The 16,734-nt window shown below is 34.2% G+C and overlaps 1 protein-coding gene and 1 long non-coding RNA gene across 3 annotated transcripts in view; one reads left to right on the top strand and one right to left on the bottom strand.

Annotated features, from left to right (window-relative positions):
* Window positions 1-138: 138 nt before the first annotated feature.
* On the top strand, window positions 139-4,322 carry LOC103909310 (uncharacterized). 2 transcript variants are annotated; one of them, XR_015518318.1, is made up of 8 exons: window positions 139-178; window positions 712-848; window positions 1,146-1,201; window positions 1,602-1,655; window positions 1,762-1,883; window positions 2,265-2,379; window positions 3,034-3,139; window positions 4,079-4,322. It is a non-coding gene; the product is annotated as an uncharacterized LOC103909310 (long non-coding RNA). The 2 variants fall into 2 exon arrangements; XR_015518319.1 differs by lacking the exons at window positions 139-178; window positions 712-848; window positions 1,146-1,201; window positions 1,602-1,655 and having other exon boundaries at window positions 1,763-1,927; window positions 2,221-2,379.
* An 11,002-nt stretch (window positions 4,323-15,324) lies between these two features.
* Window positions 15,325-16,734, bottom strand: part of pinx1 (PIN2 (TERF1) interacting telomerase inhibitor 1) — a 51,812-nt gene continuing 50,402 nt past the window's right edge. Inside the window, 1 exon segment of the mRNA NM_001013265.2 lies at window positions 15,325-15,927. Coding sequence (NP_001013283.2) covers window positions 15,334-15,927 — 594 coding nt within the window. The 3' untranslated portion in view covers window positions 15,325-15,333.

The following is a 16,734-nucleotide window of genomic DNA, read 5'->3' as shown; positions in this document are numbered from 1 at the left end:
ACCACAGAATTGAGTTTAAAACAACTACATTCTCGCATGAAAAACGGTTAAAACTTTATTTCATAACACATTTATTATCTAGTCATCGAAGACAGGGCATGTCTCAGTAATGTCTAGGCCGATTAAAGCATGAGGTTTGCCGGATACATGAGTGATGGAGCGCCGTCAACCCCTGGAGGTCAGAATCTCCCCTATCGGCAAAGCACACTTAAAATTAGACATGATATCTAAAAACAAACCACAGATTTGAGTTTGGAAGAACTACATTCTCGCATGAAAAACTGTTAAAACTTCATTTCGTGACATATTAAACGCAATATTTATGATATGATCTGGCTTTTCTCATCCGCCATTATATTTGCTTGTTGGTGTGAAATGAACTCAGGGAGAAAAAAATATTAATTCTCAAAACACTTCAAGCGAACCTTATTCTTATTGTTAAAGTCAGATATATGTAATATTTTCGCTGGTAAAGTGAGAAGAAAAAAACAATATTACTATTTTATCAATATCACGTTTGCACTGGTTCGGTTCAGCACACAAACGACACCGAATCGGATTGAACCGTTTGCTCGGGAATTATTTTAACACACGTGTTCACAAGCACATTCGGCAATATGTGTATAAATGTGTGTGGCCGAGCAGTATAACGAAATAGTAATGGTTCATTGTTGTGTCTTACAATAATATACAAAAAGGAATCGGTTTTAGGCGGATTCGACTCTTTACTGTTCTAAGGAGCCGATTCATAAAGCCGAGCCGACTCGATTCGACCTTCACCAGGCAAGCAACGGCTCTTCTAATTTGAAATCCACCTGTCGCCTTTTCTTCCAGTGAATTCATCCTCGGTAAGTGTTTAAAAGTCAAATTCTGTTCGTTAAAGGATTGTTTTGTGTATATTTCCGTGTAGTGTGTGTGTGTAATTTAAAATAATTAACCAAGTTACTTTAGTTGTACTGTAAGTTAGGTACTTATGTCACGTTATTCGACGCCAGACCGTGTTTGTAGTGTTTGCAAGGTATTAGATAAGGTAATTACAGTGAGTTTATCTTGAGTGAGTTTTTGACCATAGTAACGTTAAGTTACCTGAAAAAAAACGTAACTTTTACTTTGGGTTAACTGCATTAATGAATTCTCTATTTCAGCACAACACTGAGATGAAGGCAAAGTCACCATGAAAAGTTAAACGTCTAACGTTAAGGTAAGCTCTGGTCTTCATGTGGTCATTATGACCAAGTTATCATTATGGTTAAATTTGTAAACTGTAAGTTAGTTATTCAAACTAAACTCACAATGAAACAAGTCTAACTGTTTTATTAAATTGAGCTGATAATAAAATTCAGTTGATGTCTTTTAAGCTAACGTTAATATTAACATAATACATATTAATTGTCTATTTCTCACTGGTTAATGAGCTTATTGTATAACGTTATTGTGTCATTAATTGTACATTTTATTTTTGGTGTTCAGGTGTAGGGAATGATTTGTATACAAATTTATTTGAACCCCATACAGATTTGTATGGTTGTACCATAGATTTAGATTATTAAATGTTAAGTCTTATTTTACTCTTATTATATTTATCTTTTTTGCAACTACAGCAATTGATGCTGAAAAACTGATGCTACCAATCTCTCCTCACTTGATTATTCAAGGTAATGTTGATGTCTTCCTCATTTTGATTAGATTTTGAAATGTCAAGTTGTTCACAGATTTGTTGTGAGGAGTTTCATGTACAACCTCTTTTTCTTCTTCTTCCAGTAGCGACGCAGTGGCACAGTAGGTAGTGCTGTCACCTCACAGCAAGAAGGTTGCTGGTTCGAGCCTCGGCTGGTTCAGTTGGCTGAATACAATGGCATAATGATTCTGCTTGCTCACAGGAGGTACTTGATTTAGTTTTCCTCAAGCGATACATCAGTTTTTATGAGTAATGCGTGACACTTGAATTGAAGGGACAGTTCACCCAAAAATGAAAATATTGGCATCTTTGGCATCCTCCACTTGTTTCAAAATAGTTAGATTTTTTTTTTGTTCCATTGAACACAAACTTATATTTTTTTTTAAAGAAATTTTGTTCAAATATGGATGTCAATAGTTTCTGGTTTCTAACATTCTTCAAAATATCTGCTTTAGTGTTCAACAGAAATTTAAATGGATTTAAAACACATGTAGTAATGGTGGCAGAAAAGTAAACTATCCTTTTAAATATTTTATTCTGAGACTTATTTAAATGTGTCTTGTCTTTTGCCATATTGTCTTTCTAGCTCAGATTGTGAAGGACCTGGAATGTGACACCAGTTACTCTTAAGTCAAGAACCAAATAAAGCACAGATGTGGAGGGATCTGCAACTAAACTAACTGGAGGAAAGGAACCTTTAGGTAAAAACACCTGCTTTATTTAGATCTGAAGTATTTTATTTGGCATAGAGTATTATTTTTTTTTATTCTTATTCTAATTTTATGTTATGTATATACTGAATATAAGTCATTTAAATTTCACAAATGATTGAATATAAAATATCATCTAGATGTCTTATTTTTTATTGTCTTAAACATTGGTGCTCAACCCTGTTCCTGGAGATCGACCTTTCTGCAGAGTTTAGCTCCAACCCTGATCAAACGCAACTAAACAAACTAAATAGTATCTGAAGGAGCACTTGGTAAATAAAGACAGGTGTTCTTGATCAAGGTTGCAGGTAAGCTCTGCGGAAAGGTAGATCTCCAGGAACAGGGTTGAGCACCCCTGATCTAAATGCTCAAAAATGCTGTTTCAGAGGTGAGGTTGGATGTAGTTCAGAAATAGATTCATTAGGATCAATGCTTAAAGTAAATGTTTACTTCTCTCTGTTGACCAAACATGCTTAGTATCCCACACATTTTAATGAATTATTTATTTTGGTTACTTTTACATCTATATATGGGTAAGCAAGTATTTAATAAATAAAATAAGTTTAAACCACTTAACCAAATGACTCTATTACCCTAGCTTCTGGGAAAAAAACATGTAAAATAACAGATTTTTTTTTTTTACAGTGTGGGTGAACATACTACCTTGATGTCCAACAAAGACTGCACAAAAGCTCATTTGATGGCACATATTCTGTCCTGTCTACATCTCTGACGAAGTGCTTCGACATCAGTGAGTAATAAATCTTCATATTATCATGCATTCAGGATTTCTGTAAGCCTATCTTTAATGTTAGTTTGTAATCAGCAGTGACTGTTTTAAAATTTGGTATTTAAATTATTCTTAACGTTTTACTGATGCTGTGCACAGTAACGTTATGATGATTTAATTTGAGGAAATGTCACTGGAGAGGTGTAATAATATTTATTTGTCTCACTGACATGCCATCACTGCATATTGAAATACAGTAATACGAATTGACCGCAAAATATTATCACAAACATTTCATGAAAAAGACTGCTTGACTACTCTTCATTTCTTTGCTCAACTTTAACACATTTGATCGTGTTGCTGTGCCTTTCGGCAGATTTTGCCAAAAATGAATGCTTAGTGATTACTTTGTTTTATGCGAACCAAATGTCAGTAACTTATCATTAGCATTATTATTTTTTAAATCACCCATGGCTTTCATGTTCTCTAACGTAATCTTGTCTGTAAGTTAGAAGTAGATTTTCACATGTTAAAAGCCTAAAAGTACTTCATTAACATTAGTCACGTTAAATTAATTATTTTATTTATTTATTTTTAATATGTAGCCTCTTAAGGTCAGAATGAACTGTGTTCACCCCTCTTAAATTCGTGGAAGCGCTAGTGTGGTCATGGAATCAGATATTCATGCTATACAGAGTCAGACATTAAGTTAAGATGAGACTTTATTTTTTACATACCTGTGTGGACACTTGACTAGTGTTGACTTGACTGATCTTTTCCCCATTAACGTTAGTGTAATTGTAAATAGACAACAATCTGTATTTTGCCAACAAAAACGATAAAAAACAGTGTTTTATATATATAAAACAGCAGTGCGGTGTTTGGTTTCTGAATGAATGAAATAATTTGAGGCATGATTAGTTTTTACTCCAGTGATTGATTTGCTTGTCGTTTTTGCAGGATCATCAGAAGTGCTCCTGCCCTTTTTCACTGTCCCTTTTCCACAACATCATTTGGCCTTTATCATTTCGTGTCTTGTAGCAATATTTTCATCTGTTTTTAAAATTGTAATACTTTTTGATGCATTAATTGTTGACTGGTTTTACTGATCAATTTTTCATTAGTGTTCTGTTGCTGTGTTATATTGAATAATTGCTACTGTTTCAGTAGGGTTTACACAATAAACTTTTATTGTGAAGTTAAAGTTTCAGTTTCTTTATTTTTCTTGTATTTCTTGAACAGTTAAAATAACAATTGTGCAATTTTTGAACCTTTTTTGCTTATTATAAAGTAGCACTGTTAAATACAATAAAATAACATTTAATAACTGTAAAATACTATACAGTAATAATGAAAGTAACGTTAAAATACCGTAGTTCTGCATGGTAAAAATGTACAGTAAAATACTGTTTTCAGTTTTGCAGTATGTGTATCACTACTGTAATTGGTGTTACAGTATAAAAAGAAAACAGTAAAATGATGTATTACATTTTACAGTAATTCTAATACTAAAGTAATTAGTAATACAGTAATGCTACTGTTTTATGAAATACAGCAGCTACTGGATAATTGTTGCCAGTAACTTACTGTTAATTTAACAAGAAATCGTTTACAGTGCATTTATATATTTACAGTAGAAAATTTACAAAAGGCATAAGATCATTCCTTAATATTGTAATGATTTTTGGCGTTAAATTAATATTTCTAATTTTGATCCTTCAATTCATTGGCTTTTCTCACAAATATACCAGTCCAACATATGACTGTTGCGCTGCAGGGTCAAACATTTTCTCCAAAACGAGTTCTTGTGTTGGTAATTTTGGGAATAAAATGAGTTCAAAATGTCACATTAGAACAAATAAGACATTAGTTGTAACATCTCAGATCTGTGTTTTGGGGTTCTGGATTTCTTTGATCCCTAATAGCCTACATCCTTAATACTTTACTTTTTCTTTAAAATAAAGACCAAAACATGTTTTCTTTTTCTTTTTTTTTCTTTTTTTGCAGTGATGCCACAAAAGAGTTTGTGTGTTTGTTTTGTTTCTTTAGAGAACTTTTTTTTTAATTCTTAGTGTAAAAAATATAAAGGCATTTTGTATTGTACAAAGCATTTGTGCATTGAAAAGGCTTCAAGTTTCTTACTGAATTCAATGATTGTAGTAAAGACCATAACAAATAAATATTTTTAAAAGTGAATCTCATAAAATAACCTCAAAAACTTTGAAAAAACACATTTGTTAAAATAACTTAAGAATGTTTTTGTTTTTAATGAAGAGCTTGTTTTCAATTTAAATAGCTTTATGTGTGTAAGGAATGGATTTAGTCAATTCATGTCTTCGTGGAACCACTGATCCCAAACAGTTTTCACTCAGAAATAGCTTTATAATAATAATATTTTTTTTCACACTAAGAATTTTTTGACTGCAAAGTTCTTTAGGGAAACAAAACAAACACACAAACTCTTCTGTGGCATCACTGCAAAAAGAAACATGTTTTAATCTTTATTTTAAAGACAAAGTAAAGTATTAAGGATGTAGGCTATTACTGATCAAAGAAATCCAGAACACAGATCTGAGATGTTACATCTAATGTCATATCTGATCTAATGTTACATTTTGAACTTATTTTATTGCCAAAATGACCAACACAAGAACTCGTTTAGGACAACGCTTTTGACCCAGCAGCGTAACACCAGTCTTATGATGGACTGGTATATTTGTGGGAAAGGCCAATAATTTAAAGGAGTCAAAAATATAAAAATTTATTTTATGCCAAAAATCATTAAAGTATTAAGAAAATATCTTATTTTATTCGCAAAGTGACCAACACAAGAACTCGTTTTGGAGGAAATATTTAACCCCTGCTGCACAAAACCAGAATAATCACAAAGAAATTACAAGTAGCATACTAAATCCAAAGTAGAAAGTTAAGTATTTCTTTCTTGTAAAACATTGCTTTGCAATCTTTATTTGATTTACAGAATAAAAAAAATCATTTAACAGTGTATGCATCGAAAAATAACCGTTTTGGTTTAATTTGAAACATTTATGTGGACAATAAACTGATTAATCAAAACACGATACAAATAACCTCTCCATCCTTAAATAAATTGAAAATAGGAATCCAATTCAAAATCACTAGACACAAAAAGTATATAAGTAACTGAAGTCTATGTTTTATTGTGTACAGTCCCCTCTTAAGATTGCTTTTAGACACATCACACACACACACAAACACACACACACACATACTGCAATCAGAAGCCAGGACCAGGATTATCCATTTATGAATTTTGATTTAAAATTTGGAAGCCTGCAATAAATGCTGATGCCAGGGGTGAGTGGGAGTGGGGTTAGCTGGCATACGAGTATACAGTTCATTCATATTGTGGTAGTTGGCACAGTTGCACAACATCAATTTATTTATTTATTTTTCACATTCTGTCCTATCACAAATGTTTTAACCAACAAGAGATAAATAATGTGTATCTTAAGCACTCTAGACACATTGAGCATCGAAAAAAAAGTCTGCTAAAGGTTTCAAAACTGCTGTTGTTGAAGCAATGAAGATTCACTACAATTGTCTAGCGCTCTAAATATAGAACAGTGTTGAAATGTTGCTATAAATGGCTTGCTAGTTGCTAAAACTTGTTTTGATGCGTCCGTCTGTAAACCTTCATGAAGTCGTTTCATCAGAGACCATGACGTCTTTTACGTCATTTTTCATTTTTGCTAGAGGAAACTGTAACTAAACTTAACCCAAGCATGACACAGACCAGTTTTCCCCTTTCAGAATTTACCTCACTTACTCATCAAAACCGGTCGTTCAGCACCGTGATTCACATCTCAGATCATCCAGATCCTCCCGTATGCTTCAGGTGCTCTGCGCTCACACTTTCCACACGTTTACGTCCTCTACTGAAACTCAGACGCCGAGATTCCTGTTGACAACTGATGAAAGCTGAAGGAAAGACGTGAAGGGTTCAGAATTAACAATAAGCTTTACACAAAATCCATTCTTTAATAACTGTTGTGAATGAATGTTAGAAGTACCGCTGACTGACCCTTGAGGTGCCTCTTTGGTACACGACAGGTTTCCAGCAGTGAACAAGCAGAGGATGAGCATCATTAAAATGTGGGCTTTATTCCTCCAGGAACAGGAAGAGGAGCTTGATGCCCCAGATTGCAAAAAAACATTCCGACAAAAAATGACAGTCCACTTCCTGCTCTCCTGGTCCTACCTGCACATTATTTTTGGGTGTGAAGTGCCGAAAGCGAGATAAACATCTTTGTGGTTCTGCATTCGGAGGCACTTCTTCCTATTTCGTCTGATTAGCATAGGGGAAATGCAGGCGTGCGAGTGGTTTTGTGAGCGCTGTGTGAATTAAACAGCAATATAATGTAATGCTAAAAGTTTACAGGTGAATGTTGGTGTTATTGGGATCTATGATTTGCATTGAGACCTCAAGTTTTGCCACAATATCAAACAAATAAAAGACGTGTTTTTCAGTTTCAGTAATGCACATTTGATAAGGGATATGACTATGTGTTTTATTTTATGTGAAAGCAAATGTATCTGTAGTGACCAGAAAGGAGAAGCATTTTTTGCAAAAAAAAAAAAAAAATCCAAAATACTAATTCATTGTAATTTTATTATTTATACCTTTTACTGTCTTTCTAAGATTGTAAATGTGCAATCATTTAAAGCACAAATATATACATATATATATATATATTTAGCATGATCTATATTTTGTTCCGTATTTCACCCATATTTTAACATTTATTTTCAAGCTTGACTAGAAATATACAATAAGCTTTCTAGGAATACTACAAATAAAAACCAGGATTTTTATGGAGCCAGATCAGTCTCAAAAATAATACATTTACAAAATAAAATTAATGCACAACTCAAAATTTACAAAATCCAAATTGTAAATGCAAAACACAACTCATAAATACAACACACAATTCGCAATTCATAAATATCGTAAAAATAAATATTTTCGCTAAATGAATTGGATTTATGTATTTACGAATCGTGTTTTGAAATTACAAACGGGATTTGTGTTGTCACACTTTCACTCTTCTAAAAAAAATGCTGTGGTTCGCAGAAGTTATCAAAACAAACACTTATTTATTTACAAAACACTCACGAATCGTGTTTTTAACTTATGTATTGTATTTGTGTATTTAATAATCGTGCTTTGAAATTACGAATTGGATTTGTGTTGTTATGCTTACACTAAAGAGATGCACTGGATGACAGAAGTTATCAAAACATACATGCATTTATTTACAATACACTCAAGAATTGTGGTTTGAACTTATGAATTGGATCTGTGTATTTATGAATCGTGTTTTAAACTTATGAATTGTTCTTGTGTATTTAACAATCATGTTTTGAAATTACCAGTTGTATTTGTGTATTTAATATTCCTTCATTCATTCATTTTCTTTTTGACTTAGTTCCTTTATTAATCTGGGGTCCCCACAGCAGAATGAACCGCCAACTTATTCAGCATATGTTTTATGCAGGGAATGCCCTTCCAGCTGCAATCCATCTCTGGGTAACATCCATACACACTCTTTCACACTCACCCACTACGGACAATTTGGCCAACCCAATTCACCTTTACCGCATGTCTTTGGACTGTGGGGGAAACCGGAGCACACGGAGGAAACCCACGCAAACGCAGGGAGAACATGCAAACTCCACACAGAAATGCCAACTGACCCAGACAAGGCTCGAACCAACGACCTTATTGCTGTGAGGCAAAAGCACTACCTACTGCGCCACCGCGTCACCTATTTAATAGTCGTTTTTTGAAATTACGAACTGAATTTGTGTATTTATAAATCGTGTTTTGAAATTACGAATTGGATTTGTGTTGTCACGCGTTCACTTATCTAGAGACACACTGGATCGCAGGAGTTATCAAGACACACACATTTTCAGGGGCGGACTGGCAATAGGGAGCACCGGGACATTTCCTGGTGGCCTGATGGTCAATCTGGCCTGCTGCCGTGACCCCCATACCCCCCCCCCCCCAACCCCAACTCTTTACTTACTGATCGCAAATTAAAAAAAATAGTGTATTTATGGATCGTGTTTTGAACTTACGAATTGGATTCGTTTATTTATGGATCATGTTTTGAGTTTACGAATAGGATTTGTGTATTTACGAATCGTGTTTTGAACTTGGATTTGTGTATTTTTGAATTGTGTTTTGCAATTTAAGAATTGGATTTGTGTATTTTTGAATTGTGTTTTAAAAATTACAAATTGGATTTGTGTATTAACAAAGCCTGTTAAGAACTTACGAATTGGATTTTTTGTATTCACGAATCGTGTTTTGAAATTACCAATTGAATTTGTATTTTTGTATCGTGATTTGAAATTAGGAATTAGATTTGTGTATTTTATGAATCATGTTTGGAAATTATGAATTGGATTTGTGCATTTTTTGAATTGTGTTGTGAAATTACAAATTTGATTTGTGTATTTTTTTTGGGGGGGGGTGATATTATGAATTGGATTCGTGCATTTTTTGAATTGTGTTTTAAAATTACAAATTTGATTTGTGTATTTTTTTTTGGGGGGGGGGGGGGTGAAATTATGAATTGAATGTGTATTTTTTAAATCGTGTTTTAAACTTACGAATTGGATTTGTGTATTCACAAATCATGTTTTGAAATAACCAATTGGACTTGTGTATTTTTGCATTGTACATTGTGTGTTAATGTGATTTGTGTTGTGGATGTATACATTAAATTTTCCAAATGTATTATTTTTGAGACTGATATTGCTCCATAAATTTCATTCTTGGGTCAGAGATATTTCTGAGTATTATCATGAAATGACATGAAATGTATTAATACATTTGGTCACACTTACAACAAGTCTATTAGTCAACATTAATTAATGAAAAAATATTTTAGCTACTGCATTTGCTACAGCATCTTACTGTAAAACTATGCAGGCTATGGTAACCTTGATCTCTGATGCTGAAAAGTGGAACAAAGATTTATTAAAAATATACTGGGTTAATATGTGAATTGTGGTTAACATAAAAATAAAGTGATTTTCTATAATGAATTCTGTTACTTATTTACTTGAACATGAATGATTTATTATTCTACATATTATCTACAAACAAGTAAATATGTCAAAAAGTCACCTAAACTTTAGGGTTTCATTTTCAACATCAAAACGTGTAGGAGCAGAGACAGATTGCAACACATTTTTTACAGTCTATGCTACAAAAATACAGCGTGTTCCTATAATTTACTAACATTCTAAACTCAAAGATGTATATGTTCATGTAAAAATAAACCCTAAATAAATGCGTTTGAGGGATTTCCTGGTTAATTAAATGTATAGTTTAAATCTCATTTCTCTTTCCCTATACAGGACAAGTAAACATCTTTTTAAATAAGAAACCAATTTAATCTCATTCCTTCTTAGACCAAAAAAAAAAAAAAAAAAAAAACTCAAAACGACAGGCTGTCCGTTGTGGCAATAGGTAGGATGTATCTCCATTATTTAATCGTCACAAACGGGTTTGACGGTGCTTTCAGATTTACCTCAAAAGCAGATGCCATTTTTAGCGGGTTGCAGTCACTTGTGACACATAAACAAACGAAGCCGTTGTTGTGTGGCAGATTCTGCATTTATTGTTCTGAATAACATAAGCTGTCCATTTCCTTTTCCCTTTTTTTTTTTTTTTTTTTGCTCCACACACCCACTCGGACTCTAAACAAGATCATTTCGAGCTCTTGAAATTCATAAACGTTTTGCTCGAATCCTCAATATTGCCCACACAGGTGAACAAACAGTCCACGAGGACGTCAGTTCCATTGGATTTGATTAATCTGGTAAAACAGGACATCCTTTGGTATTGCAGATTTTCAGAGGATCAATATTGACCGTGTGACAAGGTCATTAGGATATTCAACAAAAGCCTCGTATTTGCTGCCAGTTACTCCGCAGCAGCTCAAGATTTCAGTCATGTATGCTTGACATACATTGGATAAGCTCGGCCCAATGGAGGACATTATCATTATGAAAAGAGCTCAAAGCTTCGCATTAGCCTGACAAAGGGAAGCAGGTTCACACCGAGCGGTGCACTATTAATCATGAGCTCAAAAAAAAGGAAGAAAGTGTTTGTTTAGCGTCGTCATTAAGGATACATGGATAATAGGGGAGATTTAAAATAAGTCCCATGATCCATGTCCCAAAACCGTCCATTTGTATAAATCATGCTCACAGTAAACACTTCTGACATCTTGGGCTGGTCGAGGTAACCTAGATGGCAGATTGGAATCAAGACTGAAATAATAATCATAATAAAAAGTCGTATTTCTTTTAATACTAAGAACAGATTAGGAGCAATTTGATCAGTGATCTGTACTATTTTGTCACTGAAATGTAGCCTATAAATTGATCAAATGCTGTCATTTTGTCACTCTTTTTAAAACTGCAACAGAAACGTTTGTCGAAACTCGATAATTGGCTTGAAAAAGACTTATCAGAAGGTTACAATTTAAGATTTTTGTCATGCACTCGATTAGATTGACAGATAAATGAAGTTTCAAGAGTTCACACTTAGCTGATAATCAATAAAGCGTATTTGGCATGCTGTCCCGGGAGAGAGAGTCCTGAGCTCGTAATATCCTCGAGCCCGGGGCTCCCTCCTGTTAGAAGGGCGAAAGGGGAGTTCGAGGTCAGGTAGGTCTCGAAAACTCCCCTGCTTGTCACCGTGAGAAGTGTGAACTAAGGTTGTATTGGGTGATAATTTGTTTTAGTCGATTGGCTATGGTTCATGTTTTGGACGGTGGGAGGAAACCGGGGAACCCGGGGGAAACCCACGCGAACACGGGGAGAACATGCAAACTCCGCACAGAAACACCGACCGGCCCGAAAGGTTGGACCGGCGGTGTTCTTGCTGTGAGGCAACAGTGCTAGCCACTGGGCCACCGTGTCGCCCAATCAGAAAAAGGAGGAGGATGAAGGGGTGGAAAGGGGGGAGCTTCAAGACGAAGATAACTGGAGTGACAAACTCAGGTTATTTATAATGCTTCCGTAATCATTTAATAGGGCTGATTACAGAGCTAATAAGGAGCCAGCCGTGTTGATTATAAGCACGTGATCCTCTCGAAATTAGTTTATGAATAAACCACACTTCAAAAGCTCAAAGCAGTTTTAAGTTTGTAAGATTCTCAAAAATAGACTAATGTGATTGCTAAGACATGTTCGTATGCCACAAAGAAGCGTACGCTCCCAGCAAGCACAGGACATCAACATGACGTCAGATTGATGTTGTACCCCAACGTCATGGGACCTTGCTTTTTGTTTGGAAAATAAAATCGGATTGACAGCAGAACCCAATGCAGGCCGACGTAAACCTCCAACCTAAAATCAACTAAATATCCATGTCTATTGATGTTACAGTTTGACGTTGTGTGGACATTCCCACTATTTTGGTTGCCATACCTGAGTGACGAGTAAATGTCAGTATTTGACGTCAGTATGACATTGGTTTAAGATGTTGGCTCGACGTTGGATTTTGGTCACTTTCCAACACAACCTAAAATCAACCAAATATCAACGTCATTATTGGATGTCAAAATAATGTTGTCCTTAAACAATTTATGTTAATAAACCAATGCTATTTTTTTGAGTTTATGCTAAAAATCAACTTGTTCACTTTTAAAATGCTTTTAAGTGATGCTAACAGCAGTTTAGCTTTTCAGGAAATCACTGAAATTGGTTCTCAAATAAAACAACATCAGCTATTTAGGATTTATGTTATAACATTGAAACAATGGCTTTGATTTTGCGCAGATCAATAGTATTTGTAGGAATACTGGTTTAGTAATGTGAAAAAATATATATATATATTTTAAAATATAAATACTAGAACTTTAATAAAACAAAGGTTAATTTTTAAAAGGGCTAAGCTACTTTGTTGGCTTTTCTAGTTATGGTAGACACAAAAACAAAATTTTAAGAGGTATATTAATTTGAACATTCCATCAATGCAAGTCTTTGGGATTCACCCACTATTTACATTATAGGAAACCCGTTGTTTAAATAGCATAATAGTATGTTGGCTTTCTCTAAACAACATAAAAAGGAGGGAACGGGCAGATACCTTTACACAATTAGTACAAGCAATACTCACAGAGCTGGTTTGTCAACATTGCATAAGTTGTCGATGTGAAAAATGATTTTTGTGTGTGTGTGTGTTGAAGCTCAAGGTGACTGTCAGCACCTGCCACAAATTTCACAATACACCACCAATGTCTAGAAATCTGCACTGGAAAACTTTTACACGGATGTGGAAAAATAATAAATAAACACCCTTTGTTTTGAACATTAGTCATCTCAAATAATTTCAAACCTAAAGAAGCTTGAAAGAGTGCTCGTGAGAGCATTTTGCCAACCAAACATTCAATATTGTTGATCTTCATTAATTATTTGAGTATTAGTTGGATGGTTTTGGGAATAGAATTTGCCATATTAGAAAGCATATGAATTGTGGGGCTACGATGAATAAATAAACGTTTCTTTAAAAAAAAAAGAATTAAATAGAAATTATCAATGAATCTGGCAATTTCCAATAACAAGGTAACTTACTTGTATTATTGTGTTTAAGTTGTATATATAGTTGAAGTTAGACTTATTAGCCCTCCTGAATTGTTAGCCTCCGTTTATCTTTCCCTCATTTATGTTTAACGGAGATTTTTTAACACATTTCTATTCATAACAGTTTTAATAACTCATTTCTAATAACTGATTTATTTTATCTTTGCCATGATGACAGTAAATATTATTTTACTAGATATTTTCTCTATACAGCTTAAAGTGACATTTAAAAGCTAAACTAGGTTAATTAGGTTAACTAGGCAGGTTAGGGTAATTAGGAAAGTCATTGTATAACGATGGTTTGTTGTTTAGTCTATTGAAATAAAAAATATAGCTTAAAGGGGCTAATAATTATGACCTTAAAATGGCTTTTAAAAAACTATTTTCATTCTAGCCAAAATAAAATAAATAAGACTTTCTCCAAAAGAAAAAAATATTATCAAACATACTGGGAACATTTTCTTGCTCTGTTAAACATAATTTATGAAATATTTAAAAAAAAACAATTCAAAGGGGGGCTAATAATTCTGACTTCAACTGTTCCTGCTCTTTAGAACAAAGCAAAAACATTAGTCCAGATATTGGTAACACCATATATAAGTGGTTGTGTCATCAGTGTTTACTTTAACAAAATTTAGATTAAAGAATTAAGCTTCCACTTTAATATATATAGCATATCATTTTAAATGCGTAGCAATACATTTTATTTAAAAACAAACACCACAAAGACTAATAGTGTTGTTTAATTTCTGAAGATGTGTAAGTTTCTCTCTCTATACAAACATTGCTATGTCCCCTTTTGAGTCATAGAGGTCTTGTGCCTACAATTTTTCCTTGTTTCATGCTTTATTTTACATTTTGCACAAATTATTGTTTCATGATGGGTTTTGTCTGTCTGTTCCTTGTTTAAAAAAATAGAACAATAAATTATCAAAAAAAAAAAAAGAAAATTTAACAAATGAAACCTTATTAACACTGTACTATTAAAATACCTATTAGTTACGTCACAATTTTCATTTGAAGCAATTGTTATTTTTTGCTGTTTCAAGCACTGAATTCCAAATTAACTACATTTACAGTATTTAACAGCAATAAATGAATGACGTATCAAAAGGATCATTGACTTGATCAAGGCTGTAAAAGGGCAAACGTTTGTTGTGGCAAACTCTAGTGAAAATTCTCAAAATGGATGAATTTGGGTAGCCATCATTAGGCTGATATTGTAAAAGAAATCTGTCAGGGAAAAATGAAAAAAAAAAATTATTTATGGCAATTTTGCCAAAAAAAAAAGACTGAGCACAAGAATTAAAACTGCAATTGGCAGGTGAATTCAGATCATACAAATATTATAAAACACACAAACCTGATAACAAAGAAACAAAAAAGAAACAACTGCAGACAGTGTGTTTTTTAATGTCTCATTGTTTAGTTTAAATGTGTTGATTCAAAACAATTGTCAAACAAAATGAATGAATTCATCAGGATTCATTTTGGTGATCTCAATCCTAAAACCATGATGATATCAAAAGAGTCCGGGAGTTTTAATAGCAGTCCATTGCACAAATTCATTTTTTTTGCTTTTTCTTCTTCTGTTTGGGTATCATTTCCTCAGTCACTTCTTCCTCCTTTTCTCCATCATCCTGCTCTCTTTTTTTCTTCTTCTTTTTCTTTTTCTCTGAAACTTTAGAGTCCTGATTCTCGATTTCTACAGTCGGCTGTTCATCTGCCTCAACCTGCTCTCTGCTTTCTTCTTCCTCCATTACTGTAGAGGCGCCGTTCACCTCATCCTCCTCATTCCTCCTGCTCTTCTTTTTCTTCTTCTTCTTCTGTGAGTGATTCTGAGGCTCTTCAACACTCTCTCCTGTTACTCTGGTCTGCATATCTTCTTCTGCGGCATCTCTATTGCGCTCTCTGTCTTTCTTATTCTTCCTCTTTTTCTTGGTCTGCTCTGCATCGCTGGCATTAGGCGTTGAGTCCTCTGTGGATGCGGGTGTGGATGGTGCAGATGTAGCAGTGTTTGTCCTCTTGAGGAGGGCCATACGCTGAGCGAAATACTCCTGCATGGTCAGAGAGCTGGTCACAGTGTTGGGTTGAATCTCTGGGTTAGCTAACGTTTCGCTGTCTTCTTTGTCTTCCTGAGAGTCAGAGCCACTGCTTCCCTAAACAACAAAACACGAGGACAAGCAGATGTTATGATATGGGGGAAAAAAACTAAAAACTTTAACAGAGGTAGGGCTGGGGGATTAGTATAAAATCACAAATGACATTGAGCAAAGCTTTGACCCTCATGCACATCTGTCATGGAAGTATGGTTGTGTGAACAATAGTAAACCTACTCCGAAATCCAGAGGGCGCTCTCATGTGGAAACTCCAAACACTCATGAAGAAGAAATCCAAGAAATCCCTAATAGCAGTTGCTGAATAGACAGATTTAACCACTTGGATTGATTCAGCAAGACTAATAAATCACACGGCTATGGAATCATTTATTATAAGGTGAAGTTTTAATCACTCGACTGGAATTTTGACATGAGTTTGGAGTAAAATCTTTATTATATGCATATAAAATTGCCTAGCTTGTCAGTAAAGGCTGCTCCATCTGAAAGCATGAGATTGAATCAGGTTTTCTGAAAAATGCATATGAAAATTGCTTCCGATCAATCAAAAGCCCTAAATTTATGGTTATTGTAATTGACAAAAATAACTTCAAATGTCAGGTGTTGGAACATTGTGGCAGATTGTGGCCTATTTCCACTGAGTGGTATGGTATGTCAAGGTTTGGTTCGGTACACTTTTATGGCCATTTACACTGTCTAAGGGTACCTAAACGCAAAACGCACCATACCACTTTTTGGTCCCCCTTTGCAAATACATCACTCGCAGAAGCAGGAGAATGAAAACAAAGGAACCGCCATTTTTAAAAACACAGCCGAGACATTACACTATTATAATATATACATAATAAA

Source organism: Danio rerio, chromosome 20 (genome assembly GCF_052040795.2).
Source record: "Danio rerio strain M-AB ecotype USA chromosome 20, GRCz13ab, whole genome shotgun sequence".
NCBI classification, from domain to species: Eukaryota; Metazoa; Chordata; class Actinopteri; order Cypriniformes; family Danionidae; genus Danio; species Danio rerio.
The sequence above is the reverse complement of the archived record's forward strand: the minus strand, read 5'-3'. Positions and strand labels throughout refer to the sequence as shown.